At 56.8% G+C, this 27,162-nt stretch overlaps 1 protein-coding gene across 1 annotated transcript; it reads right to left on the bottom strand.

The window, feature by feature from the left end:
* On the bottom strand, nucleotides 1-25,810 carry SEMA7A (semaphorin 7A (JohnMiltonHagen blood group)). The gene is made up of 14 exons (XM_031440840.2): nucleotides 25,600-25,810; nucleotides 9,740-9,891; nucleotides 9,188-9,229; nucleotides 8,739-8,831; nucleotides 8,439-8,523; nucleotides 8,200-8,310; nucleotides 7,430-7,569; nucleotides 6,681-6,865; nucleotides 5,684-5,792; nucleotides 5,401-5,599; nucleotides 2,601-2,728; nucleotides 2,274-2,428; nucleotides 2,012-2,073; nucleotides 1-1,679 (listed from the first exon to the last, which is right to left on the bottom strand). The coding sequence occupies exons 1-14, from the start codon at nucleotides 25,769-25,771 to the stop codon at nucleotides 1,318-1,320; spliced, it is 1,995 nt and encodes a 664-aa protein (XP_031296700.1). The 5' UTR covers nucleotides 25,772-25,810; the 3' UTR covers nucleotides 1-1,317.
* Between the last annotated feature and the right edge of the window lie 1,352 nt (nucleotides 25,811-27,162).

The raw sequence follows: 27,162 nt of genomic DNA, 5'->3' as shown, positions 1-27,162 counted from the left end.
TAAATAAATAGCTTGTTTATTAGTAATATGTTACATTATTAAAGTGCATTGAGAAGAGATGCAGGGGCCAAAGCTGGAAGGCCACCAGCCCCAGGCCCTGCCCCAGGCTGGCCAGACACAGCCAGAGAAGGGCCCAGCTCTCTGCTGAAATCCATGGACAGGGCTGGGGCAGAGCCGTCCACCTGGAGAGCATGGCCCAGGCTGTCCCTACAGGAATTCACAGTTTAGCCTAAGTTATAACATGTCCTGAGCTGAAGGTGGGAGGCTAGGAGCATGGAAGCACAGCCCCTGGGGAAGGGGGCTGAGGGGAGGGGAGGGGGCCCCCCCGCCCCCCAACCCCCAATGCCAAGGGCAGAGTCCTGGAACCTCCCCCTGAGGACCCGGCTCCTCCTTCTAAATGAACACGGTGAACCTAGGGCTCAGTTTTCTCCATTCTCCCCTGTCTCCCTCACCCCACCCCTCCCATAACCACCCCATGGCGGGGGCTTGGACGACGTCCCCCTCAGACTGGGCTCCCAGGGCAGAGCCAGCTCATGCCACTCTCGTCGAACCCATGCCCATCCCTGGACTCATCCCGTCCCCAGGAGCCACAGACTGGGACCCCCCATGACCCATCCCTTCCCCAGCCCCTCCCTTCCCCACCCCACCCCCAGCATGTAGTTTTGGTATTTCATACAGATGCAGTCAGAAGTAGCTATACATGAAATAAGCCTAACATAAAAATAGAGCTTTTTCCGTCCTTCTGTCCGGAAAGCAAACATCCTTCAATAAACATGCAAGGCAGCTGCCTAGTGGGATCCAGGGCTGGCGAGGTGGCCACAGAGGGCAGCCCTGGGCCTGCAGGAACACTAGCCACCCCCAGCCATGGCAGGAGGGAGGATGAGGGGGCAATTTGGGTATCAAAGTCCAGAAGGACTCAGGCCTCAGCCCAAAGGTCCAGAGATGGGGCCCAACTCCCCTTTCTAAACCCTACTCTCTGGCCCAAAGGCTCTTGGGCCAAGAGCCACCTCTGCATTTAGTCAAGTTTGAGGAGGAGTTTTTGAAAAATAGTCGCCAGAAGATAAAATCGTGGGTCATCAATGCCCCAGCTTCACAGTCAGAGCCTGCTTTCTCTGGCCCAAACCACCCCCAACCCCACCGGGGCCCAGCAGCCGCCTGCGGCTGGCCATCTCCAGGCCTGGCGTCCTCCACTGGGTTATGCAGTCCCCCTGGAAGAAGTGACGGGCAAGGAGCTCTGGGCCCAGCCAGTTCTGAGTGTGGGATTTTTCTAGGGCCTTGGGGCTGCCGAAGCCTGCAGCATGCCAACCCTAGGAGGCCCTAATGGACCAGCAGGCCAAGAGCAAGTGTGGGCAGGATGCCCAGCCAGAGGGAGGCAGCCAGGGCGCGGGCGTGGCCCAGCAGGTGCGAGGCCATGGCACCGTCCTCGCGCAGTAGCTCCCAGTGCTGAGCCTCGTGGAGGTAGGAGCCCTCCTGGGCCTCGCAGTAGTAGTGGCCGTACTGGAGGTCCGTGAGGTTCTCAATGAACAAGATGCAGTTGGGGCTCTGGTGGCCGGGCTCACAGCTCTGCTCCACATTCTTCTCATGGCGCCATGAGTAGGTGGCGTGGCGGGACTCCATGGGGCAGCTCAGATAGTAGCGAGAGTTCTGGGCCAGGGAAACCTTCTGCAGTGGGGCCTCTTCTGGGGAGGGATGGGGAGGTAGCTGTAAGGAAGGGCTGAGGGCTCCCAGGGCAGGCTCCCAGGCAGGGCTCCCATGGATGGGCCTCCAAGCCCAAGGTTTCTAAGTGAACACGGGGAAACTAGCACCCAGTCTCCTCCTTCCTCTCCACTGCCTCCCTCACCCCACCCCTCACGGTCACCCCCACACCAAGGGGGATCCTTCCACAGCACTGTCCTGCCCCATCTGTCTGGGCCCCCAGGACCAGACTATGCCTCCCTCAGACAGGGCAGTTGGGGCATGGCTGTACCACCCTCACTGGACTGCGGCCTCCGGGCGGGGCCAGCGCAGGTACCTGGCTTTGGGTTGGGGCACTCCCTGTGTGGCTCGGTTGGATTGATGGACTGCAGCACTGGCCTGGAGTTGGAAGAAAGAAAGAGGCTAAGCAGACAGGAGGCCACCGGCCGGGCCCCTTCCCTGTCCTCAGCCCTCACCCAGTGTCAGCTGTGATGCCCACCCAGAGGAGGGTCCGGCCAGAAGGGATGCCTCCCGTAGCCCATCGACCCCCACTGCTGTGTCCCCCTTCTCTGAGGGACAAGGGATCCCAGACAACATACCCTTGGGAGCTGTAGATGGAGACGCAGCGGTCCTGGTACCAGCCGCAGTAGGGATCTCGAGCCATGAGGCAGCCGTGGCAGCCCCCGTTGTAGACCTCACACAGGTCCAAGGGCACCTGGCTCACCTCCCACTGGGAGCTCACATACAGTTTCCGCTGGAAGGAGAGAAGACTGGGTCAGGTCAGGGCCCCCAGTCCAACTGAGTTCTAAGCCCTAGGCCCTAGGGCCCAGAGGCTCCAAAAAGGACATGCACTTCACATGCAGAGGAGCTCTGTCCTCAGCTGGCCTTCACTGGGCAGCCCCACAGGGCACGGTAAGAAGGCTCACCCGGTCAGCGTCCAGCGACATGGCCTGGATGGCGGCCGCTCGGTGGAAGGGCTGGATCTCCAAGATGTTGAAGACAAGGCTGTGTTCCTGGTCCCCTGACTCCACCACCTTGTGGATGGTGCCCTTGTCTGTGGGTGAGGGTCACAGGGTCAGCGGGCGGGAGTCCCACCACGGATCCAGGCAGCCTCCCTCTGGACTAAGCTAATCAGGAAAGACCCACTTCAGGGAGGGCTGGGAAGCTATGGCTCAGGTGAGGGTCATAGGACTGGGCCAGGGAGGCCAGCCCAGGAGGCTCAGGGCTTCCCAAGGCCGCAGGCAAAACCGGAGCATGAAGAACAAAACCAGCAGTCCCACACACCCCCAAGCACTGTGTCAAGCTGCTACATTTAGCTACACGCATTAGCATTACGTCCTTTAACCCTCCACAGCCCTGGGAGGTGGGTATTATCTTCCCCACTTCACAGATAAGGAAACTTGCTCAGGGTCACACAGCTAGTGACTGGAATCCAGAGGGGTCAGAATCCCACTCTTCAACTTCTTCTATAAACTCTGCTTCCTGGACTCTTTGGGATTTGTCTTCTTTGAATAAATTTTTTATTTTGGAATAATTTCAGACTTACAAAAAAGTTACAAAGATAGTACAGAGAGTTCCCGTACACCCTTCGCCCAGTTTCCCTCAACGTTACCGTTTTATGTAACTGCAGCATTTGTCACGGCTGAGCAGTTGACGCCAATACATCATTATTAACTCAACTACAGACTTTACTGGGATTTCACAGGTTTTTCCACTAATGTCCTTTGTTCCAGGATCCAATCCAGGATTCTGACTGCAAGCAGTCTAGGGAATTTTTAAATTTTTATAAAATCTCAGATCTGAAAAGGACCTTAGGTTCCACATAGGGATTCCCAAGGCCACACACTGGGCTGCCTGCCTCGGAGCCCAGTGCTCTGCATTCTCACCTGTCAGGGATTTACGGGCAACCTGACCTCTGGGTCCTCCCAATCCCACCTCACCAGCTGTCCCAATTTCTAGAATAGCCTACCTCTCTCTCCCACTGTCCCAATTTCCCAGGGCATCACTTGCCCCCAAAAAAGCAGTCAGATGATCGGATGATTGTCCGCCTAGGACATTTTGTCTATGTGTCTGTGACCCCCTTCAGCAGGCTCTGGGATGTGGCCCCATGCTCCTTTGGCCTGACAAGCTCCCGGCCCAGTCACTACCTTCACACACACACACACACACTGCACTTCACCTCCTCCACCTCAGCCCAGCAGCAGCCTGCCACAGCTTCTCCCAGCTATGAGAGCCTCCCATTCTCTGCAGAGGACTCAGAAAGTTCTCTTTCTTGTCTGACCTCAATCCTTCCCTGCTGCAGGCTCCAAGATGGTATCTCTCTGATGGCCCTCAGGGGGAATGGAGACAAATGCACTTGGCTCCCAGTTCTGCAGGAAAGGGGCCCACAGTTCCCTCAGCCCAAGCCCAGCCTTCCTTGTCCTGGCTCCTGCTCCCAGTCCCACATCATGTGATCCCTTGTCTCCTGCACCTCAATGCTCTGCTGTCCCCCTGGCTGGCTACAACAGCTAGGCCAGCTGCTGCTGGAGCAGAACAAAGACAGGAGCCAAAGGGTGCGGCCACAGAAGGGTAGAGCTCAGTGGTAGAGCGCATGCCTAGCATGCACAAGGTCCTGGGTTCAATCCCTAGTACCTCCATTAAATAAATAAATACGTAAACCCAATTACCTACCTCCATCCCACAAAAACAACAACCACCAAAGATCAATTAACAAACAAACAAACAAAAAATAAAGGGTGCGGCCAGGATGAATGGAAGAGTAAAGAGGTGGGTCTCAGGACTTAGAAACCAGGACTGTTAATGGGAAATTACTCTCCCCAAGACTCCCAGGAGCCAAACAACCTATGAGGCCACCAGGAGAAATCCTCAAGGTGAAGCAGCAGCAGGAAGCCACGTGAGGAAGGTGTGAACAACTGAGGAGGGTAGTGCCAGGGGGGCCAGGCATCTGGGGGAGACACTGCCTTTCTGATGGCACCACCACCAGTCTAAGGAGGGCCTGCAGTTCCCCCAACACTGATCTCCATGCTGGCTCCCAGCGCCCTCTGCCCACAGCCTGGGACCAGGAAGCTGCTATAAAGCCAGCTCAGGGCTAGCTCATTCAGGGTCAGTGAGTTCCCGGAGTGCAGGGACATCTCGCAGGGCATCCCACCCAGCTTTCAGAGTCAGCAAGACCCTGCTCTCCTAGAGGAAGAGGGAAAGGAAGAGGAGCAGCCCCTGCAGTCCTCTGCAAGACCCTGCAATGGCTCTGCTATCTGGCAGTCCTTCATCACATCTCACTATACTCTGTATCCCACATCAAAGGTTCTCTCTCACCTACAGAATCTCAAAGACAAGGAGAGGATCCAATTTCCTCACTTTGCCTGGTGGAGGCCCATGAGACACCCCAGGACCAGCTCCTTCCTCCTGACTTTCCACATCTCTTCCTACCATCTTTAGGAGCCAGACAGCTGGATCAAAGCTGCACCCACATTTCTGCCTCTGAATCTCGGTACCTGCTCTTCTCCCAGCCTATGATGCCTTTCCCTTGTCCCTCTGCCCCACCTCCTCCAGGAAGTTCTCCCTGCATGACTCTTCCACAGCCACACACACTAACTTCTGACAGCTCTGAGTCACTCAATTCTTCCTTCCAGATATAAAGATCCAACCAGATGTTAATTATCTTATTTTTTATAATTTTCATACCCATTTTTACAAAGCAGACTGGGGGTTCCCGGGGCGGCCCCTCACCTGTGGTTAGGTAAAGCACGTGGAAGGTCTCCCCATTGCTGGCGTGCATGCGGTGGACGACCACTTTCTGGTAGTGGTACTTAGAGTGGAACAGTGGTGTCTTCAGAGGCCCCATGGGCTCCACCCTCTGTACCACCTCAGGGTGACTGTCAGCCACCTGGAAGGTCTCTGTGGGTATCGGCTGCCGGTCTGGGAGGCACTGGTCAAGGAGAATGGGTCCAGATCAGTGGGGTGGCTGGGAGGTGGGGCCGGGGCCTGGGCCATGGCGGGTGTCACTGCTCACCTTGCCAGGCCGAGGATTGGGAAGGCCTGCATGGTAGCCCTTGAGTGAGGAAGTGCGGAAGACCTTGTCAATGTCGCCGAGGGAGTACACACAGACGGCTGAGTAGTTCCTGGAGGGAAACAGAGACCACTTCAGTGGCAGCCCAGGACCTGCCCACCTCCACTCGCCCAGGCCAGCCTAGCACCAGACAGGGCACAGCTGCAGCCTTCCAACCAAGCTCCCTGGCCTTCAAGGTCCATGGGGGCCGGGACTATCCTGGAGGCCAAGGCCAGTGCCTGAGAATATCAAATACCACTGAAGGAAGGAGGGAGGGAGGAACAGGAGGAGGCAGGGAGGGAAGTTCAACATAATTTCTTTCTGCTGCAATCTAAAACCATAACCTGTATTCTGCCACAGAATCACTGAATGCAGAAGTCAGCCTCGGGGCAGGAGAAATTCCGTGTGCATCCTTGGGATACTATGTCCAAGGAAGCCAGCCCCCTGTTCTTTTCCCAGCCCTCTGGGTCCACCCACACAGAAGCCCCAGAGCAGAGTCTTGGATCCCCACTCTGCCCCCACCCTGTCCCCTACCTCTCCCTACACACACCCAACACTTGCCTGCCTTGTTTTGAATCAATGAGAGTGATTAAGAGGTGTGAATTATCAGGCGCAGGCAATGTCTGAGTGGGTGTGATAGCGCCCAGCACCCCGAGAGGCCTCAGCAGCCTCTTCCCAGGGCCCAGCACCCGCTCTGAGCACACCGCTGGCGGACATACAGGCACAGCCGTGAGCACACATCCAGCACGTGCTCACACGCCCGCCTGGATAGACTCACACAGCAGCACACGCATCTCCCTGAGCACTGTTTGTCCTCCCACCCCAGGCCCAGAGAGGAGTCCCTTGAGCCTGGAGTCCGTGCTCTCGCCACTGCATTGTCCCTCAGCAGGGCCCAAACCCTCTAATCCCCACTGGACACGTAACTAATGCCAGTACCAGCCCCAGGACGAGCGTCACTCACCAGGGGTTGGAGAAAACGCCATAGACCCTCGTGTCCCTCCACTGGCCGTTAGGGTCAGGGAGCAGGAAGACGTCCTGCAGTCTGTTGAAGTTCTTGTTGGTAGCGGCGTCGCTGCACACCAGCATGGCTTTCAGGAAGGTGTTCCACTTGGAGACAGACAGCGAACTCTCGCCACCCTGGTCCCCCTAGAAGGGTGGTGGGGGGAGGAGCCCCCTTAGTACCCACTTGGGCCGTCCCACACCCAGGGCTCCTGCTCCCAGGCTTCTAAGGGGGAAGGGAGGCTCTGAAAGGGGCCGGGACCTGCCAGGGGATGAGGCTGAGGTGCCCCATGACTCAGGCCAGGTTCTTGGGCCTGGCTCCGTGGGGACCTGCAGGGTGCGGATGTCAGGTCCCCACAGGGTGCACTGGCTCAGACACATCTGTCCATTCTCACATATTCACGTTCACACACACGACACAGACCTGAACATCCCAGCACCTTCACACGTGAAAGACACACACGTCAACACACTCTCATACTCAGGCACATGCCCACACACACTCTCACAGGAAAACACGCATTTGCACCCTCACACAGACACATGAGCCCAACCATCTTTACTCACTCACAGATGCACGGACCCTCCCGTGCACACATTTCCTCCCACAGTTCCACAGTCTCACTCACAGTTTGCACACAGGCACTCATCCACTCACGCGCTCCTACTCAGGCACAGACACATACCCTTGCCCACTCAGCGCCCACTCACCTTGCACAGCTGGGCCACGCGGGACACGTTGAGAGGGGCCTCGGGATTCTTGTCAGGATTGTCCTCTCGGAAAAAGTAGTAGATCTTGTCATCGTAGGCGTGGTCTTGGTGCACGATGGTGGCCTTGATGAACTGCGGGTCTGCCAGGGACAGAGGTGAATGGGTGCGAGGCTGGGAGCCTCTCAGAGGACGCACTCCAACCCTGTACACCCCCTGAGTCTGCACAAACAAACCCGGGCCAAATCAGAACTGGAAAAAAACTCAGAACATCGGGCCCAACTCCCCAAGGCGTTGAACAACCCCACACCTGTTTTGCCCTCTCCTACAAAGATGTCATTGGCCCAGGAGCAATGACTTCATGCCTGGGGACTCAAGGGAGGTCCCTGGGGGCCCCTACGTCACTTCTGCCTAATTGGCGGAGCCTTAATGAGGAGGGAGGGGGTGTTGCCCCCACATGAGCTCAGCAGAGGGACACACTAGGGCTCCTGGGGACCCCACACTGGGCCTGGGGCTTCCTCTGTTTTGTTCCCAGAGGGTGCTGGGCCATCCTGCATCCACATCTTTGTCTCTGCTGTTCCCCTGCTCCCTGCCAGGCCAACCTCCTCAGCCCTGCCTACACAGGACTGTACCAAGCTCCCACTTTGCCAACTGGCCTGTGGCCCCAGCGGCCCATAGGAAGCCTTCCCCGGAACCTGAGGAGCCCAGCCGCCTCCCTGGGCGTTCGCACCCCTTCACCCAGCCCAGCCCAGCCCAGCCAGAGGCTGACTCACTTTGCATGACAGTATCGCTGGTGTACAGCTCGATCTCGCCCTTGATTCGGCGGAACCGAGGGATCTTCCCATTGTATTCCTGCTTTCGGATGGTAGAGTACACTTCGTCCCCTGGGCAAGTGGGAGGGGCATGGTAAGTCCTCCTCCGGGCCTGGGCCCCTGGGCGTGGAGCTGACCACCCTCCCCCAGCCCAGGGCAGCAGCCCTCTAGGGGCCCTCCCACTCCAGCCACAGCCCTACCGTCAAACAGAACCAAGGAGTTCTCATCTGGGCTGAAGGGCGCATAGCCTTTCCTCTCACCAAGCAACATCACAGTGTCATTTACCTGGGGGAGACCAAGGGGGTCAGAGCACCACGTGATCCCATGGCCACTGCCTCCCATGGGCACCAGCTTCCCCCTCAGGGTGCCCAAACTCCCAGGAATTCTATACAAGGTGAGGCCAGCTTCAGAGTCCCCCAACCCCCTTCCCACCAAGGCAGGGCAGAAGCCCACCCAGACAAGGGTGAGCTGACCAGGTACATGGGGAGGGGCCTTCTCACCAGGATCCAGCAGCTAGGTCGCCGGGCATTGGTGCCGCAGACCAACAGCCCCTCACCCTGCTTCTCCAGGAGCGTGATGTAGTTCTCGCAATCCTGCCCAAGAGAAGGGGAAGGAGAGAGGGTGGTTGGAAGGCCCTGGAAGGCCTACCACTAGGTCCTTCAGTACTGGGGAAGAAGGCGTCAAAAGTCTGAGTACAGAAGCAGCCTCCAAGGAGAGCCCAGAGAGGGCGAGGCTGATTCTAAGCCCCGCCAAGAACAGGGGAAGGGCACAGAGGCCTCGGGGAAGGAGCGTCTCCCCGCAGCCTGGGAACCCTACGGCAGGGCTACCTCTCTCCTCCCAGACTTGGGCTCCCAAGGCAGGGCCACGCCTCCTTCCTCAGACTCTCAGAGAATCTCATCCCTTTTCCAAGGGGCTTAGCCTCCCCTCTGCACCCCTCTCCCCCACTCACCCGCTTGTCTCGGCAGGACCCCTTCGTGGAGTTAATGTTCACCTGGGGAGAATGAGGGGAACATTAGTCCACTCTGCCAGGGGCAAGATGCCCCTGTAAGTGCTTTCCAAGCATCTTCAGGACAAGCTCATTTGGCAGATAAGCAACTAGGGCTCTGAGAGGGGGAGTGAGTTACCCAAGATCACACAGGCTGCTCAGCCTAATAACAGGGCCAAAAGCCCAGAGCTCATGGGCCAGACCAGAGGCAAGGGCCAGGGGGTTCTGTAGCCTGGGAGCTTCCTGCCTGGGCCTCCCCAGTCAGTGCCAACCACCCGGCCAGGTGCATGAGCTCCAGCTTTTCTCCACACCATCCCAATACCCACACCAATCAGACCACCTTCAGGGAGCCTCCCCCAGGGATCATTTATGGGATATGGTAGGTGGTGGATCAGTTTCAGAAGAGATGCCAGCTCTCATGGGTTCCCTGAGGCCCCTCACCAAGGCCAGAGGGGAGATAGGAGGGATGGGGAAGGGAGAAGAGAGAAGGGGACCGGGAGATGGGTCCAGGCTCACCATGTGTACAGAGGCGTTCTTGCCCTTGGGGAAATCAAAGAGATAGAGCTTGCTGCGTCCCCCAACCCACACGGAGGAGCTGCCAGGCTCATGGAAAAGCACTGTGTGCGGCTCAGCTGGGCCGAAGTCTATGTGGTCCTGACGCGCATGGCCTAAGAAGGAGACAATTGGCAGAAATGTTGAGGCTGAGCCCTGGGCTAGAAGACCCTGGACCACCCCCTAGGCACACCAGCATCCACCAAGCAACTAGTAGTTAAATCTGGCAAGGGCGGCTCCAGCATTCAGAAAAATGAGGGGTCCTCTGGTGGGGTCCGGCTAGCTATCCTCACCCATAAGCCATGGCCCCTATAACACGTGTGACTTCAGAGCAGAGGCAGGATTTATGGACCTCTGGGGAGAACACACTCCTCACACACACACTCTGCTGTTCTAAAGTGGCTGGGCTCAGGCAGGAGGGACCAGAGCCCCCCAGCTCTGCTCCATGAGACTCTCTGCTGCCCAGCACAGAGCAAGCAGCCACCTCCACCCCCTGCAAGAAGCCCACTTATATTTCAAGTTCCCAGGAATCCCTTTGCTCACAACCCCACCCCCTCCTTCAGGAAGCCCTCTCTGACCCGTTCTGGCCCACCCCATCCCCTTAATGAGCAGGTCAGTATGGAAAGATTAGAGCTGGAAAGGAATCTTAATATCTACTCCGTCCCATTTTACAGATGGAAAAAGAGAGGTCCAGAGAGAAACAGCCCAAGCCCACACGGTCAGTGGCAGGCCATGAACCAGAGCTCCTGCCCCCACGCTGGCTAGTTTCACAGAGATACCAGCTCCCCCAGGGGGAAAGATCAGCCCTCCCTCCACAGCACCTCCGGGACAGTGGGTTCTTCACAGAGCACAGCCTGGGCCTTTAAGCAGAAGGGCTGACCCGGACAATTTTGCCCCAAAAAGAAACTATCTGCAGCCACTGCCTCCAGGGAGATGTCTCATCTCCGGTGACATTGCTGAGGTTGTCCTGGTTGCAGGACTAAATTATAGGGATGGGACAGCCCGCGGCTGTGCCCCCAGCAATCAGGCACAGCCAGCATCCTCCCACCTTATCCAGGAACTCGGCCTGACGGCTATTAACCCAGCTGCAGCCAGCTCAGCAGTGACACCCGAGCAGGACACCCTCCAGCCCAGACAGGAAACAACTGCCATGTCCTCGAGTTTGCCCCAAATCCCCCTTGGTGCCACTTGAGCCATTCCTGCTGATTCTGCATTCAACAGGAACAACGAGCACGGCCCTCCACGCGACCCCCACCTGCATTCCCTTTCCCTCCACGGCCAAGTCGTCCCTGGAAGTGGGCTGTTTTCACCCTGCACCTCAGCTGCGGCCCGGCTCACTGTACAGAGGTGCAGCCCAAGGTCGTACTAGGAGGCAGGACAGACTGGCTTGCCCAGACTATGGGTTCTGAGACGCACTCAGGAAGATGCCATCACCGTGGGCCACAGAGAAGCGCTGAGCTCTCTGTCTTCGGACTCACCTGACTCTCCCCGGGTGCTTTGCAAACAGCCTGACAGCTCAGAATTCAGGCCTCCCTGCACTCCGAGGCTGGGCAGGCAGGGGCTGAGAGCCCACTCCCTGCTGGGCAATGAGGGTCTGGCAGGCCCGGGCAGGGCTGGCGGGTCTCAGACCCAGGCTCCCCTCCCCCCAAGCTGGGATAAAATTAGAGCTCTGGGATCATCGGACAAGGCCTTCCTGACTCAGCTCCCTTGCTCTCCTTTCGCCCACAGCCCGAGCAGCAGCCTCCATCCCTGCAGCCTAGCCCACAGTCTAGACAGTCTGTAGACCCCGCTCCAGACCTACTCCCCCAGCCAGCCCGGCGGCCGGGAGAAACTATGTGTCTGTGTCTGAAGACCTTGGGCTGGAGGCCGAGCACTGAAGCCCCACCGGAGGCCAAAGGGGGGGAGCCCGATGGCTCAAATCATGCTGGCCACCTCCACCAGTCACCTCAGCTCACACCAAGGCCACAGCCCCCAGGCTCAGAGGAGGGGCCTGCACAGCCAACGCACAGCTCCAGTGTGGGGAAAGAGGCTTGTGACGGGGCCCTGAAGAAGCCCTTGTCTGGGGTCACAGGGCCATCCTGTAAGGACGAGATCAGTCCTGCCCTGGGGAGTCTAATCTGATGAGGGAGACAGAGCCTTGCCTTGGGGAGTCTAGCCTAATGGGAGAGACACGGCCCAGCCCTGGAAAGTAAGATTTGTGTGGAAGGCCTGGCCCTACCCTAGAATCCAGCTGGAGGGCAGAAACAACCACACCAAAGCAAGCCTCCACACCGCTCCAGCAAAACTGTTGGCGTAGACCCCAAGGCTGCTCACAAAGTATTTCTGAGAGCACAGAGGAGGGTGAGGGCTGCCTGCTGCCGGATGCTGCACAGGGAGCTGCTGCGCCAGGATGGTCCTGCACAGGTCTGCGAGCGTGAGACCCGTTCCCTTCAAATCCTGGCTGTGGCTGCCAGGGTCAAGGGATGGCAGGAGGCAGGGGCTGCTCACCTCACTCTGCAGAAGAACAAACAGGAGCCCTGGAGCATTGCCTCCCTTGACCCCGAGGCACCCGCCCCCTACTCCCGGCTGTGCGCCTGGGATGTGTATGGGGAGATGGCACCAGCTCGGCCCCAGGACAAGGCCTTGGCCCATTCTCCACCCCAGCCCCAGCCCGGCTCCCGCACTGCCCGAGGCCCTCAAAGGGCCTGATTGTGTCGGGGAAGTGTCTGAGCGGCAGCAGCTCGATGAATACATGAAAGGAAGCTTTGTTCAGGTCACAGAAGCGGGGGCTGGGGGCTCAGGGGCAGGAGGGCTGCCTGGAAGTGAAGGCAGCAACCAGCCTTCCCGGCCAGGATCCGTGGCCCCATGGCACCAACACTGAGAGGGCTGGGCCAGGGAAGGTTGGCGGTCAAGGGTCCACCCAAGCAGGGGCTGAGCAAGGCCAGGGCTGCCCCTAAAGAGGCCCAGCCAAGGGAGCAAGTGTCACATCTTTAAATGTGTCTTTTTGTTTCCTTAGGAATCTCAAGGGATGGGGGAGGCAAACCAAAGCTAGATGGGTCAGGAACAGGCAAGAAGACTCCAGGCAGCAGAAACAGCCTGAGAGAACATGTGGAAGCTGACTGTACGGTAGGGACAGAGACCTAATGAGAGAAGAATCGGAAAGGTGGGCTGAAGCCCCAAGCGTGATGCGGGAAGGGAGATGCGGAGGCTCATGGATACACCAACCCACTGCCCATCAGTCTCCAGAGCCGCCGTCTCCTACCTGTGAGCGCGGCCAGGGTCAGGAAAGCCTCCCTCCCTCCTCCAGCACCCCCCACTCCCCCCCCAGCTCCCCCTGCCTGACCAGCCCCCTCTGCTTCCTATTCTGCATGTCTAAAAGGAGCACCGTCTGGCACTGTGTCTCCCCCCTCACTCCCCGGCCTGACGCATTAGTGGCTGACTAAGTGGTAGCTAAAAGCTCCCAGAATAACCAGGGGTTCAGACAGGGGAGGGGGCTAGGGTGGGCATGACCCTAGAGGCGGACAAGGCACAAGACCCTCCCCCCCACCCCCATGTGATTCTGAGCCAATTCTGGCTCCTTCTGGACCAAGAAATGGCACACTCAGGCTGCCCTTTACCCAGCTAGACTCCGTGGCCCCCTGTGCCCCCACCTTCCTTCCAGTGGCAGGACGCACAAGGCCCAGCCCAGCCCCGCCCCAGCCAGAGATGAGGGTCAAAAAGATGGCGGGTGTGAGGGGCAGTTCCCCTCCCTGAGTCACAGACCCCCAGCCAGGCCATCCATGAGGCTCTGATCCTGCTGGAAGGAATCAGACCTGATGCTGCTCATAGCCCCCACCCTCCCACCACAATCCCAGTGGCCGACTGGCTGGAACAAGTGTGAATCTGTGTGGGGTGGGTTTTCCTAAAGCAGGCTGCCTGGTGGAGCATCATTCCTCCTCATTCACTCTGGGTGCTGCCACCATCTGGTCTCCGCCATCCCCATACCCTCATTGCTTGTGAGAGAGGGCTGCTCGGGGGAGGGTGGAGTGGTGGCTAGAACGCAGGGGGGCGGTGTTGTTATCTGTCAAGGGTGCAACAAGGGATGGGCCCCACAGTCTGGTCTGGGCAGGGACAGCATTCCAAGCTGACCCACTGACCTGACAGGCCTTGAATGCTAACCTCAAGGAGCCCTTTGAGAGCAGCAATGAGGCGGGCCCTGAGAATGGCAGGAATGCAGTGCCCAGCAGGGAATGCCTGAGTCGTTGCAGCCAGGGAGGCCCAGGCATGGGGCAGGAACCAGGCCAACCTCCGACTGGGGGCTCAATCACATCTGGCAGGAGCCTCCTCCCAAAGTGGTACCCCACCCTGAATCCCCGGGCCCACCTCACACCTTCACCAGAAGAAGAGGGAAGGCCTATGAGGGGCCTAAGAATTAGGCCTTTCCACCTTCTGGAACCCACACCCCACAGGTCAAGGTGGAAGGAAAGAGAAAAGTCACTGAATTGAGGGGTCATGGAGGCCACAGAGCCTGTGCCACTGGCCCAAGGCACAGAGCAGGGGCAGCAGAGGCAGGGCCAGGCTGTAGTTCAGGCTCTCTGAGCCTGGCAGGACAAGGTTCCCGACAGCTGCCTGGCAGGGGTACAGCCAGTGTGCAGGGCAGGTGGCGCAGGACAGGGCGGGCCCTTGAGGCAGTGCTTAGCTCCCGGGGGCTGGGGGTGTGCCTCTCCTTATCAGCTGTGGGAACAGTGTGCTGGGCCAGGGAGGAGCATCTTCCCACCCACCAAGGTCAGCCATGCACGGGAGGGGAACATACCTCAGGTGTGGGCTCAGCCCTGGTTCCAAAGAGCCTTGTGCTCCCTTTGGCAGCCAGGTGGCTAGTTAGCCGCGACCGTGACCAGGAGCTGGGCCTTCCTGAGTTTGGTTTCCTCCTCTTTGGATTGGAGGAGCTGGTACTTGCTAAGGTCTAGGTTTTATGACCCACCATGATTTTTGGAACAAAACAATCAGGGTGGCAGATTTCCGAGCAAGATGGCAGAGTGGTAGGACCACGAGCTTGCCTCTCCACGCAACTACAGCGAAACCACAACTGAATGCTAAACAACCATCAAAAAAAGACTGGAACCTAGCAAAAAAGATCTTCTGCAACTGGAAACATAAAGAGGGAATCACAGCAGGACGGTAGGAGGGGCGTGCTCATGATATAATTTGGCCCCGTACCTCCCGGGTGGGCGACCCACAAGCTGAAGATTTGTTAAGTCGCAGAGGCCCTCCCACAGGAGTGAGAGCTCTAAGCCCCACGTCAGTTCCCCCAGCTTGGGTTCCAGCATTGCGAAGAGAAAGTGACCCCAGGACATCCGATTCTGAAGGTCAGCAGGGCTTGGCTCTGGGAGCCTCACGGGACTAGGGGAAACAGAGACTCCATTCGCTTGGGAAGCGTACACGGAAACCCACGTGCACCAGGTCCAAGGGCAGAGGCAGTGATTTCATAGGAACCTGGGCCAGACCTGCCTGTTGGATTTGGAGGGTCTCCTGAGGACGTGGGGGACGGCTGCGGCTCACTCAGGGGACATAAAAGCTGGCGGCGGACATTCCAGGACTGTTCATCTACTTGAGCTTTCCTGGAGGCTGACACCTTGATTGGATCATTAGCACCAAGACCTAGCGCCACCCAACAGCCTGTGGGGAAGCCTCAGGCCAAACAACATACAGGGTGGGAGCACAGCCCCACCCATCAGCAGGCTTCCTAAGCAACAGAGGCCTCTAGACACAGCCTTACCCACCAGAGGTCCAGGACCAAGCTTCCCCCAGCAGTGAGCAGGCACTGGCTCCTCCTGCCAGGAAACCTACATAAGCCTCTAGTCCAGCCTCATCCACCAGGGGAAGATACTAGAAATAAGAAAACAACAATTCCAAAGCCTGTGGAAGGAATCCACGAACACATAGAAAGATAGACAATATGAGGCAGCAAAGGAATATTTCCCAGGCCAAGGCACAAGATAAAATCCCAGAAGAAGAAATAATTGATGAGGAGATACGTAATTTATCTGAGAAGAGTTTAAAGTAATGATGGCCAAGATGTTCAGAGAATTCAAGACGAATACAGATGCACAAAGTGAAGTTTTTAGCAAAGATTTGGAAAATATAAAGAATACCCAGAGTTGAATAAAATCACTGAAATGAACACTACACTAGAAGGAATCAAGAATAGACTAAATGAGACAGAAGAACAGATCAGTGAGCTAGAAGACAGATTAGTGGAAATCACTACTGCAGAACAGAAAAAAGAATGAAAAGAAATGAGGATAGTTTAAGAGAACTCTGGGACAACATGCAACACTCTAATATTCTCATTACAGGGGTCCCAGAAAGAGGAGAGAGAGAGAGGACCTCAGAAAATTTTTGGAGAGATATCACTGAAAACTTTCCCATCTTGGGAAAGGAAACAGTCACCCAGGTCCAGGAAGCACAGAGAGTACCACACATAATCAACCCAAAGAGGAGCACACCAAGGCACACAATCATCAAATTGACAAAAATTAAGGATAAGGAGAAAATATTAAAATTAGCAAAAGAAAAGCAACAAATATCATATAAGGGAACTCCCATAAGGTTATCAGCTGATCTTCCAGCAGAAACTCTACAGGCCAGAAGGGAGCAGCACGATATATTTAAAGTGATGAAAAGGGGAAACTTACAACCAAGAACAGTCTATCCACAAGGCTCTTATTCAGACTTGATGGAGAAATCAAAAGCTTCACAGATAAACAAAAGCTAAAAGATTTCAGCACCACCAAACCAGCTTTACAACAAATGTTAAAAGACCTTCTCTAGTCATCAAACCATAAGAAAAGAGAACAAAAAGAAGAAAGAGAAAAAAAAAGAGAGAAAGAGAGACCTACGAAGGATTGCTTTGGCTGTTCAAGGTCTTTTGCAGTTCCTTATAAATTTTGGAATTGTTTGTTCTAGTTCTGTGAGGAATGTCTCTGGTATTTTGATGGGAGTTGTGTTGGATCTGTGGATTGCTTTGGGTAGTGTGGCCATTTTGATAGTGTTGATTCTTCCAATCCAAGAGCACAAGAAAATTTTCCATTTCTTGTGTCATTTTGGTTTTCAGAGTATAGGTAACCTCCTTGGTTAAGTTTATTTCTAGGTATTTTGTTGTTTTTGATGGAACAGAAATGTCTCTGCCGGTTGCAAATTCTGGTTTCTGAAGCGGAAAAAAAAAGTGAATGAAGGGCCACAAATGGCAAACTATCCTTCTTTTTTATGGGTGAGTTGTATTCCATTACATATATATCTTCACTATCTATTCAACTATTGATGTGCACTTAGGATGCTTCCATATCTTGGCAATTATAAATAATGTTGCTGTTAATAGCAGGGTATATGTTTCTTTTTGAATTAATTCTTATTTTGTGGTTGGCTTTATTCCTTTGATAACTATGTTTAAAAAGCTAAAGCTCTAAACATTCTTAGAAACAATGAACAGTACATATATGTATATTAAAAAATATATGTCCAGTTAAAAAAAAATGATCTATCAAGCCATGAAAGACATGGAAGAAACGTAAAAGACATATTACTAAATGAAAGAAGCCAGTCTGAAAAGGCTACAAACTGTACGATTCCAACCAAATGACCTTCTGGAAAAGGCACAGCTACAGAAACAATAAAAAGATCGTGGTTTCCAGGGGGCTGGGGAGAGGGAGGGAGGGAGGGATGAATAGATGGAGCACAAGGGATTTTTAGGGCAATGAAATTATTCTGTATGATACTATAGTGGTGGCTACATGTCTTTATGCATTTGACAAAACCCATAGAATGTACAACACCAAGAGTGAACCCTAGTGTAAACTGTGGACTCTGGTTGATAACATGGACTTTGGTGCCCATGTTGGTTCATCGATTGTACCAAATATGCCACACTGATGAGGGACGTTGAGGGTAGGGGAATATATATGTGCAAACTCTCTGTATTTTCTGCTCAATTCTGTTGTGAACCTGAAACTACTCTAAAAGAATAAAGTCTATTAAAAAAATACAAAAAAAAACACAAAAAACCAATCAGGGTGAAGTTCATAGGCATTTGGAGAGAGCAAGCTAAGTGTGTGTGGGGGAGGGAGGGGAGGGCTGAGTCAAGACAGATTTGGGGGCTTGGGAGGGTAAGACTAGCAATGAGGTCCAACTGGAGTGGGGAGGAGGCTCCAAGCCCAGAGAAGGCAGGAAGCCCATAATGAACTCCACGTCCTGTCCATCTTCCACCCGTTCTTCAGCCCAGCAGGTTCAAAAAGCCCCAGAGTGAGGCCCAAGTCAGCTGGTGGCTCCTTCAAGGGAAAGGATGAACAGAGGTGCAGGGCCTGCCCCTGGGCCCAGAGCCAGGGCAGGGGTGGAGGAGAAGGCAGAGGATGGCTAGACCACCCCAAGTGCAGGGAGGCAGGTGGGACGGGAAGACTGTTGAGAACCAGAAGGTTCCTCGGCTTAGCCTTAGCCAGGATCAGTGGGGGAGGGTGGGAGGGGACAGAGAGCAAAGGCAGTCAGCCAGCACAGCCAGTTAGGGAGAGCTGGCAGGGGCCAGGCTGCCAGGGCTGCATTTCATCAGAAATCAGAGATGCCAAAGGAGGAGGAGGAGGAGGATGACAAAGATGCTACCTACCCACCCACCCCCACCTAACTGTTTATAGCATTTACGATGTGCCAGGCACACTACTCTGCGTGTCAGATGTATTAACTTATAGATGAGGGCAGCCAGACACAGTTGAGTAACTTGCCCAGGATCACACGGCTAAGTGGTAGAGTGGAGGCTGACATTCAGGCAGTCTGACTCTGGAACACCGTGCTCCATAGATGAGCCCTTGGAGGCTTCCAGGCCAGCCTCCCTCATATAAATGAGGAGACTGAGGCCCAGAGTGGGTGGAGCCTGGTCAGAGGCCACTTGGCCAATGGAGGCCTGACATCCATCCATGATGCCCTAAAAAGAAGGTATGTGTAAATGAGCGTGGGTGCGCAGGTCCGAGGTTGTGGGGAGGGGGAACTGAAGGCGTAGGGGTGTAGCCCGGCACTGAGTGCTGACCAGCACATAAGCCTCCCGTGATCTGTGCCCAGAATAGAAGCACTGTGCTGTCTTCGGCAGACCACAGTCAAGGGAGGATGTGCTCAGAGACCCTTCTTTATGACCCAGTCAGCCAAGTTCCCACCCAGCCTGCACTTGCAAAGACACTGGCCTCCACCCCGCCCCCAGCTCCTCAGCTCAAGAACCCACTGTGGCTCCCAAGTGCTTGTCTCAGCAGAGCCCAACTCTCCTACCCGGCAGTCAAGGCCCACTGATCTCTGCTCATCTCTGCCATGGCTGCTTCCCACCTCTCCACACCTTTGCTTGTGCTTTTCCTTCCCCTAACTGCTCTTTCCCCTTCTCTCTGCACGTGGTCTTACCTGTCCTTGAAGATCTAGCCTCAGTCCCCCTGGCTTCAGGAAGCATTCCAGACTGCTCCAGCCCTGAGCCCCGCGCCCCCCTGACCTTGCACCACACACCATCTGGCACACACCATCTTCTCTCAGAGCACGCTGTTTGGTGGAATTTCATCTGGACTGTGGGGTCCTGAAGGTGAAGGCCAGACCTCCTCTTACCCCATGGTCCCCAGGCCAAGCCAGGGCCAGGACTGGGCAGGTGGGGGCAGCTCAGATAGTGGGGAGGACAGCAAACCCAGATGTCAGACAAGGAGGCTCCTGGGCCACTGACAGGGTGCCAAGCTTATCACGGTGACCTTCCTTCCTCACTAGCCTGGCCCAGAGCCCGGGGCCCAGAATTCAAAGAACATGAGCAGCTATCTGTGCCACACTCTGCCCCCATCCCATGCCCCTGCCCCTCACTCTAGCCTGGCTCTTCCTCCTTCCCTAGGAAGTCTTCCCTGGTTGCACCACCCCAAACTGACCTTTCTTGTTCTCACTTCCTGTCACAGTCCTTGGCTGCGCAAAGCTCCTGACCTTGCCAGGTGCCCCCCTAGTCACAGGCAGCAGGCCCATCTCTCCAGGCCACTGTCCTCCAAGGGCAAACCCAGGGCGTCTCCTCTTCTCTCCCCCAGAGAAGCTGAACACGGACTTAGGCACAGGGCAGGGACTGGCTGCCCTCTACCTTAAGGGCTACCCCCAGGGGTGCTGGCATAGAGCCTGGGCTCCTGATTGGAGGAAGGGGGTGCAGGAGGCAGGGGAGCCTAATCCCAGGCTGCCGTGACAGTTAAACCCAGATCAGCCCACGCCGTGGGCGCAGATCAGCCTGCCCGTGAGACCTAAGGCCAAGGCCCACTGCCCTGAGGAAAGACCAGAAGAGGTGCGTGGAGCAAGCCCAAATGTAAGGTCCTGAAGGGAGGATAGTCATGGCCCGCGGGGCCCCTATGAGCAGACAGTGCTGGGTCAGGGAGAGTGTGGACTCAGCAGAACTGGTCGAGGAGAGAATGGGCTCAGGCAGCCATCAGCCTGGGGACAGAGCATGAAAACGGACAGACAAGTGAAGGGAGGCCAAACGCTGAGGCCAGGGGCAGGCGCAGGCAGAGGACGCGGCCCTGGTCTCAGCTCTGCCTGTCCCACTGGGTAATGCTGCGCCAGTCCTTGTCATCCCTGGCCTCAGTTTCCCCATCTGTGGAACGTGTGGTTGGCCCAGCTGATCTCTTGACATTTGTTTTCTGACGTCTAGCTGTGTGGGTTGGAGTCATCCAAGAAGGCTCTTTGGAGGAAGTGAAATAGAACTGGCAGAAAGGAGGAGGGTGAGTTGGGTGCTGGGAGGGATGACCAGCAGAGCAGTGACCAGCAAGGCAACAGTGAGCAGGGCAATAGCCCTGAGGCAGAAAAGCGTGGGGAGCTGGGGGATGGTTCCAGGGAAGAACTGTAGGGGATGAGGTGGGTGGGCTGTGTGCTCCAGCACAGTGTCCCAGAGGGATGGAAGGGCCTGGAGGAGGCCAGGGCACAGTCCTGAAGACACAGTAGGGCCCAGGCCAAGCCAGAGGATGGGGATGGAATAAAGGGCTTGGAGGCAGACTGGAGGGGGAGAAACACCCCTGTACCACAAGGGGCAAGAGAGGGACAAATCAAATGGTTCCTCATGGCCTGGGCAGGCTAGGGAAGGGAGAAGCCATGTTCCCTGATGGGGGCGCCCAACAAGAGGCCACAGTCCTCTGTGCTCTAGGAGGACCCTTTCCTCCCCCAGCCCTGGGAGAGAGGAGGCTTCTGGGGCATCCAAGCCTGACCAAAAAAGGAGACCAAGAAAAGGGGAAGCTTTCTGGCCCCAGAGCTCCCAACCAGAGCAGGGGAAGCGTGGTCAGTCTCTTGTGACATAGCTAGACGGTCCCACAGTGGCTGAAATAGAGGACATGGGGCCGGGGGTGGAGGACAGGACATCAGCTGGGGCCCAAGCTGTCAACTCAAGGGCCACCCACTCCTGCCACTGCCCCTGCAGGCCGCTGGCCCCCACCTCCTGGGCTGAGCCTCAGCTTCCCACCTTCCCACCTCAACAGACGGTGCTCAGCTGTCCCTGCTTCTCCCAAGTGCCCAGCCTGGGTAGTGATCCACCCCTGCTAAGGGACTGAAGGTTCCTGGAAGGGGAAGCTGGGCAGAGAAAGGGCATCTGCCCCTCCCATGCTGGCGGGGCCTGGTTGATGCTGGGGGAGCTCCTCCCCCCATGGAGAGTCTGTGCTGAGGCCCTGGCCTCCTTGCTCAGAGAGCTCCCGTGGTCAGTCAGGAGTCAAGTGGAAAGCCCTGGTGCCCCTCCCTGGACCCAGCTCCAGCCTCCCATCAGGGAGCTGTGACACTGGTGAGGTCTTCCCTGCCTGCCATGGTCCTGCCTTCTTACTGCTGTGTTGGCTGTGAAGGGTCAGGTGGCCTAGCTCAGATGCCTTCTCCAGCAGGAAACCTTCCTGGAGCCCCCAGGCCCAGGCTGACTCAACGTCTCCCCTTTGGGGGCCCCTACATGGCTTCGCTCCTCAGTCTTAGTCATAAGTAGTTGGGTCTGAAATCCTGTCACACCAGGGTACTTCCTTCTGTCCTTCCCCTGCCCCAGCTGACTCCTACTTTTCCTGCCCTCCTGGCTTACCACCTCTTCCAGGAAGCCTTCTCTGATTGTGCAGACTGGGTTATGTATCTCTTCAAGTCCCATAGCTGTCCTCTGTTACAGGCCCTTCCACGTTTCTCTGTAACTGCAGTTCGACCTGTTCGACTGTCCCACCATCTACAATGAGAAGCCTACAGACTCATCTAATTTCTTATCCCTGGTTCCCCAAGCCCAGGACCAGCATAAGGTTGGCCCCAGCAAATGTCAGATGTCAAAAATGCTGAATAATTATGTCTACCCTTGCTACAAACCAAATGAGCCATTTCTTCCAGCTGATCTTCATTCAGCCTTCGGCCTTCCGCTTACAAGAGAAAGATAGGAAAGAACACAAAACTCAAGATTTCCCCTAACTTCCCAGGTTCCGATTTCTCAGCACTGCTAAGGTTTGAGCCACCACAGCCTCTGCCCACCCCAGGAGACAAGGGGATTCGTGCTCTGATAAGCTCCTCCCTATACCTGCTTTGGAAATTTGAGGAAATTGAGGCACAGAAAAAGACAAGCACTTGCCTGGAATCCCACAGAAAATCAGGCTGGAGCTGGGTCTAGAACTAGGCTTCCAATCTCCCATCTCTTTCCCCCACACCATGGTCATCTTGGGCATGTGCCAGCATCCACCCCTACCCTTACCTGCTCTTAGAATCCTCACTATTCAGGACAGAGGGGCTACAGAGCTTGGCAGGAAACTCCTGGTGACATCACCAAGCATCTCTCCCATCTCTCTCGACTTAGAAACCCCCTCTCCTCCTGGGAATTGCCCCCCTACTCTGTTCTGCAGGGGGAGTTCACCTTGAGGGTGATGAATACATCTCAGTTCCCAAGGGGGCAAGGATTTCCACTGGAAATGGTGATGCTTGGGGAGCCCCAGCTGTGACCTCATCCCCTAGAGGAGGTGACAACAACCCCCTGCCCTGGGGAGCGGCCGCATAATGGCTCCCCCAGCATCCACCAAGTCAACAATAACATCCTGTTGTTTAATTGGACAAGGGAGAGCATAGAACTGGCTCAGCTGGACAGGTGGTGACTGGGCTCTGTTTCTCACTGTGGATAGGCTGGCTCACCTCTGACCTCAGAGGTCAGAACCTTCCGGAGCTTTTCCACCTCCTCCAACCAGGGAGAGAATGGGAGAGGGGTACACAGCTTATACAAGCATGCTAACCTCCTGCTGTCACCTGTAACCCACTCCCCTCTAGCCCCTGTTGCAGGAAGGTCAGGACCACACATTCATATCCTTGACTGCCCCATGTGTCAGCAACAGCCCTCGGGGGACAACCTCCAGAGCTCTGGGGAGCTCTGAGGGTCAGAGACAGGTACAGAGCTCAAGGGCACCCAGCACGTCAGTACCAGCACATCCTTCTCTCTGCCCGGAGCCACTCGGGTCAGGTTTCAGCAGCAGAGAAGCATCAATCTCTCTGACAAGCTCAGGTTGGGACCCTCCCAGAACACCCTTACTTAATGTTTCCCTAGGGTTTAGGGGTTCAAGCTGCAGAAAATAAATGACAGAAAGGAGCCCACCATACCTATTCCAGTCCCCACACCTGTCCTGGCTCAAAACTAAAACCCCAACCTAGGCCTCATGGAGATGCTCCAGAACCACCATTGTCCTTGATCTAGTCCTTTCTGGAGGCTGGCACCCCCATCCCCCCATTCATGGGCAAACAGGGACCTACGCCTACAGCAAGGCTGGGAGAGTCCACCTCTCACCCCACTTCTGGGTGTGCCCTGCCCAAGCCCATTCCTGTCCGACTGCCATGTGTCACCCCATAGGAAATAGGAGGCAGCTGTCAGGCAGGCATACCATCACCAGCTGGTGGTCCTGGGGGACAGGAAGATGTCAGGGTCTGGCCAGCGGGGCACCTGGCACTGGTGAAGAAGACCACAGACTACCCTTGAACACAATGGGTGAGGTGTTGGCAGACCCGAGAAGGGGTCAATAGTGCATTACCAAGCAGAGGGCACAGCCAAGTGTAGCTACAATAGTGAACTGTGTGCAGGGGAAAGAGCACTTTGAAAGTGGGTAAGAGGACAGAAAGCAGCTTTAAATAGCTTCAGGGTGGGGACTAAGTGCCTGAGATGGGGAGGCAGCGTTAAGTACTAAGAGGTGGGTGTGCATTAAGTATGGGGGGGGGGGTGTCTTGGGAAGACTTGAGGGGGGAGCGGGGTGGCAAGCAGAGCCAAATGCAAGGGCTTTGGTGCAGGGGGAGATTCCAGAACTCTCAGATGCGACCATTCATTCTCTGCAGAGTATACAAATGCTGTGTTGTCCAAGACAGCCAAGGGGACTGGGGCAAGGCAAAGATGCTGTGAAGGCAGAGGAAGCCCAGGCTGGAGCGGGCATGACTGAGGGGTATGCAGGTGTCCACTATGAGTAGATGACCAGAGGTCTACTGCTCTGTTCCACTTCCACCAGGAATATCTCTGGCTGGGTAGCAGAGCTCACCCCTAGAGTGCCCACTTCATGGCCAAAAAATGGCCTAAATCCTTCTCCCCTTCCTAACCCAGAACAAGCACTGGTCCTATGCCAGATCAGAGCCCCCTGCCTGCATTGTGAGGGCACACAATGCGGAGTGACCTTGGGCGAGTCACATTCCTTCTGCTGCAGCCGCAGTTCAAGCCACTCATTTTGCCTGTGGGTTTTTTTCCCTCTCTCTGCTAAGAATACCTGCCCCAGATAATGCTCAGGCTCTGGCAATCCCTGCAAACCGCCTCAGGCATCAAAGGGCTCCAGGAGGGGCCAGATCTACCAGTCCCCCCAACCCCCACCGCCAGTCCACCACCAGCAAAGGGGGGCCGCTGCGCCGCCAAATTTGGGGACAGAGCCCAGTCGGCCTGGGGGCGGGGAAGCATTTGTGTGCAATGCAGGGGAAGGGAGCTCAGTTCCTCGCAGCAGAAAACCTCAAACCCCACCTAGTCTGCTTTCTGACCCATTGTACAGGGGTCTAAACTGAGGCGCCCCCGGGGGAGACTCCGGTTCCCCAGGTTCACAAATCCACCAGGGCCCCAAAACTGCACCCGCTCCCCAGATCCGCTGCCTGGGGGTCCCAATGGCCGCGCCCTACCCAACGGGCACTGCCCCCCACGCTGGCGCCGATTACTGGTGACAACTGCCACGTGCGGACAAGGGGGGAGCGGTCGGTCCCGGCATTGCAGAGGCAGCGCCCGGGTGCCCCAAGCCTCCGCACCGCACCATGTCCAGGTTCACCACAGGGTGCCCACCCCTCTACCTGGCCCGCGCTCTGGACCGGGGCGAGGGCGGGGGCAGGCAGCGGGGTCTTTGTTCCCGCAGCCGAAGCGCAGCGGCGGCGGCGGCGGCAAAGGGTCCGCGCCCCCCTTGCCGGCCCAGCCTGCGCCCCGCGCGACAACGGAGCCAGCAGCTCAGGAAGAGAGGACCTGGGTGGGGGTCTCGGCGGGAGAAAGGATCCTGTACAGAGGGCCAGGCACTGGAGGACAGAGAGCGCCTTGGGGCCGAGAGAGGGGCCCTCTCTCTCCCTCTGCGCTCCGGCGCTCCGGCTCCCGGCAGCGGGCGGACTTGGAGCGACTTAGCCCGGGCTCCGGCCCCCGCCGCTCGCTCGCAGCAGCGTTAGAGCGTTAGAGCCCGCTCCGGTGTGGCAGCGCGCACGTTCACACACTCACCCAGACCCACACGCTAGCCGCGGGGACAGCCCGGGACCCGCAGAGCCGCGCGCACGCACTCCCTCTGGTGCGGCACACTCCGCGCCCGCCCCGCGCGGCATCGGATCCCGCGCCCCGCCGCTCGCGTGGCGCCTCCTACCTCTCCAGACAGTGGAGATGCGGGGTGCGCTCCTCGGGTGGCCTTGGGAGGCGGCGGCCGTCCAGAGCAGCAGCAGCAGCCGCCGCAGCGAGAGCCGGGACCAAGCCAGCGGACCGGGAACGCAAGTGCGCGGGGCGCCGAGGGCGGCGCATCCGGGCGGAGGCGGTGTCATCCCGCGGCCCCGGAGCGACGGCGGAGAGCAGCCGAGACTGAGCCAGCGCCCGACCGCAGGCTGATCCCAGCACTAGGAGGCGGAGTCAAACGCCTGACCCCACCCCGCCCCTCCCCCGTCCACCGCAGCCTTCTTCCCCTCCCGGCAGAAGGGACCTTCGCCAGGGATCCCTTCACTACCCCTTCCCCGGCAACTCCACGGGGACAACCCGGGTGGGCGGGGGCAAGACAGACTTAATGGTCTTCTGTGCTAGACGCCAGGCCGCGTCCCCTCTCAGGGCCTTAGATTCACTCCCCACCACTTCATGAGAAGATCGGCCTAAAAGTCGGGGAGGACCTCTCCGAGGGCACAGACAGCCTCACTAATGGCCAGCTAAATATTTGGACCCTGGAGGCTGTGGTTGTCAGACGGCAGGCTGGCCTGAGTGGTTAGGCTCCCCTGAGCCTATAAGCAGGAGCACGATGCTTTCTTCCAAGGAGGGGTGGTTTCAAGCATAGGGTCGATGATCTGTGGGGAGCATTCAGAGCCCCATCCAGGCTCTGCTGTGAGAACATGGAATTTTCATCTTGGCCTGGCTCCCTCCCCTCCCTTCTCCTCCCTTCCCCAGCCAGCAGCCTTCTGGGCTGCCTCCCCCCAGCCAGCTGGTGTATGCTCAGAAAATCCAAACTCATTTCCATGTGAGTTGAGGGGGATATAATTAAGAAGGCCCCTTCCCCAAGTGGGAAGAGAGGGGAGCATTCCGCATGCCCAGGACTCACTGCTGGGAAGGCAGAGTCACGCCAGCTTTAGGGGATCTCTGCCCATAAGATGATTAGGGTTCAGCTACGCAGGCAACCTGACGACCTTGTGGTGACCCCTTGCAGGGTCCCCTAGTCCCTCTGCAGTCACCTGAGCAGCCCAGGCAGCTCTACCACCAACTTGTCTTTTCAGAGCTGCATACCTGCTCTTTCTAAAGGAGTAGCTTCCCAAGCCAGAAAAGGCCCAGACCCTCTGCCTCTGCCTGAGGTAACCATGAATGGGAAATCCACTTATCCAGTGCTTACTCGATGCCCATCCTCAGGTGGGCTGCACTGAGAGGAGACAGGGTTAGGAGGAAGTAGCAGAGGTGCACTGGGGCCTCCAAGACCCACATACCTAGCTAGACTTGATTCACATACTGCAGACACCAGCAAAAACAGGGAGCAGGCTGCCCTGGCCCCAGCCCTGGCTCCAACCTCTACCCTGCTGCATGGCCATGAAAAAGTTATCACCAGGAAGTTCTGCTTTACAGTTCCATATTGTTCCCAGCTCTCCCTTCCTCTCTCCCCAAGTGCCCCCAAGATACCCCAGCAGGCCAAAAGGTAAGTCAGGATGCCTCTAGATATCATGCAGGACTATGTTCTTGGCCTCCT

This window comes from Camelus dromedarius, chromosome 29, assembly GCF_036321535.1.
Source record: "Camelus dromedarius isolate mCamDro1 chromosome 29, mCamDro1.pat, whole genome shotgun sequence".
NCBI lineage: Eukaryota > Metazoa > Chordata > Mammalia > Artiodactyla > Camelidae > Camelus > Camelus dromedarius.
Note: the sequence above shows the minus strand (reverse complement) of the source record. Positions and strands in the feature narration are given on the sequence as shown.

What these genes read in the sequence shown, in the direction of transcription:
- SEMA7A (XM_031440840.2), bottom strand. Translation starts at nt 25,771, where the DNA reads ATGACACCGCCTCCGCCCGGATGCGCCGCCCTCGGCGCCCCGCGCACT. An exon ending in GACCTAGCTGCTGGATCCTG is followed by an intron (nt 8,524 to 8,738) that starts GTGAGAAGGCCC and finishes GGTCTCCCCCAG; the next exon opens with GTAAATGACACTGTGATGTT. An exon ending in GTGCCCCAACCCAAAGCCAG is followed by an intron (nt 1,680 to 2,011) that starts GTACCTGCGCTG and finishes ATCCCTCCCCAG; the next exon opens with AAGAGGCCCCACTGCAGAAG.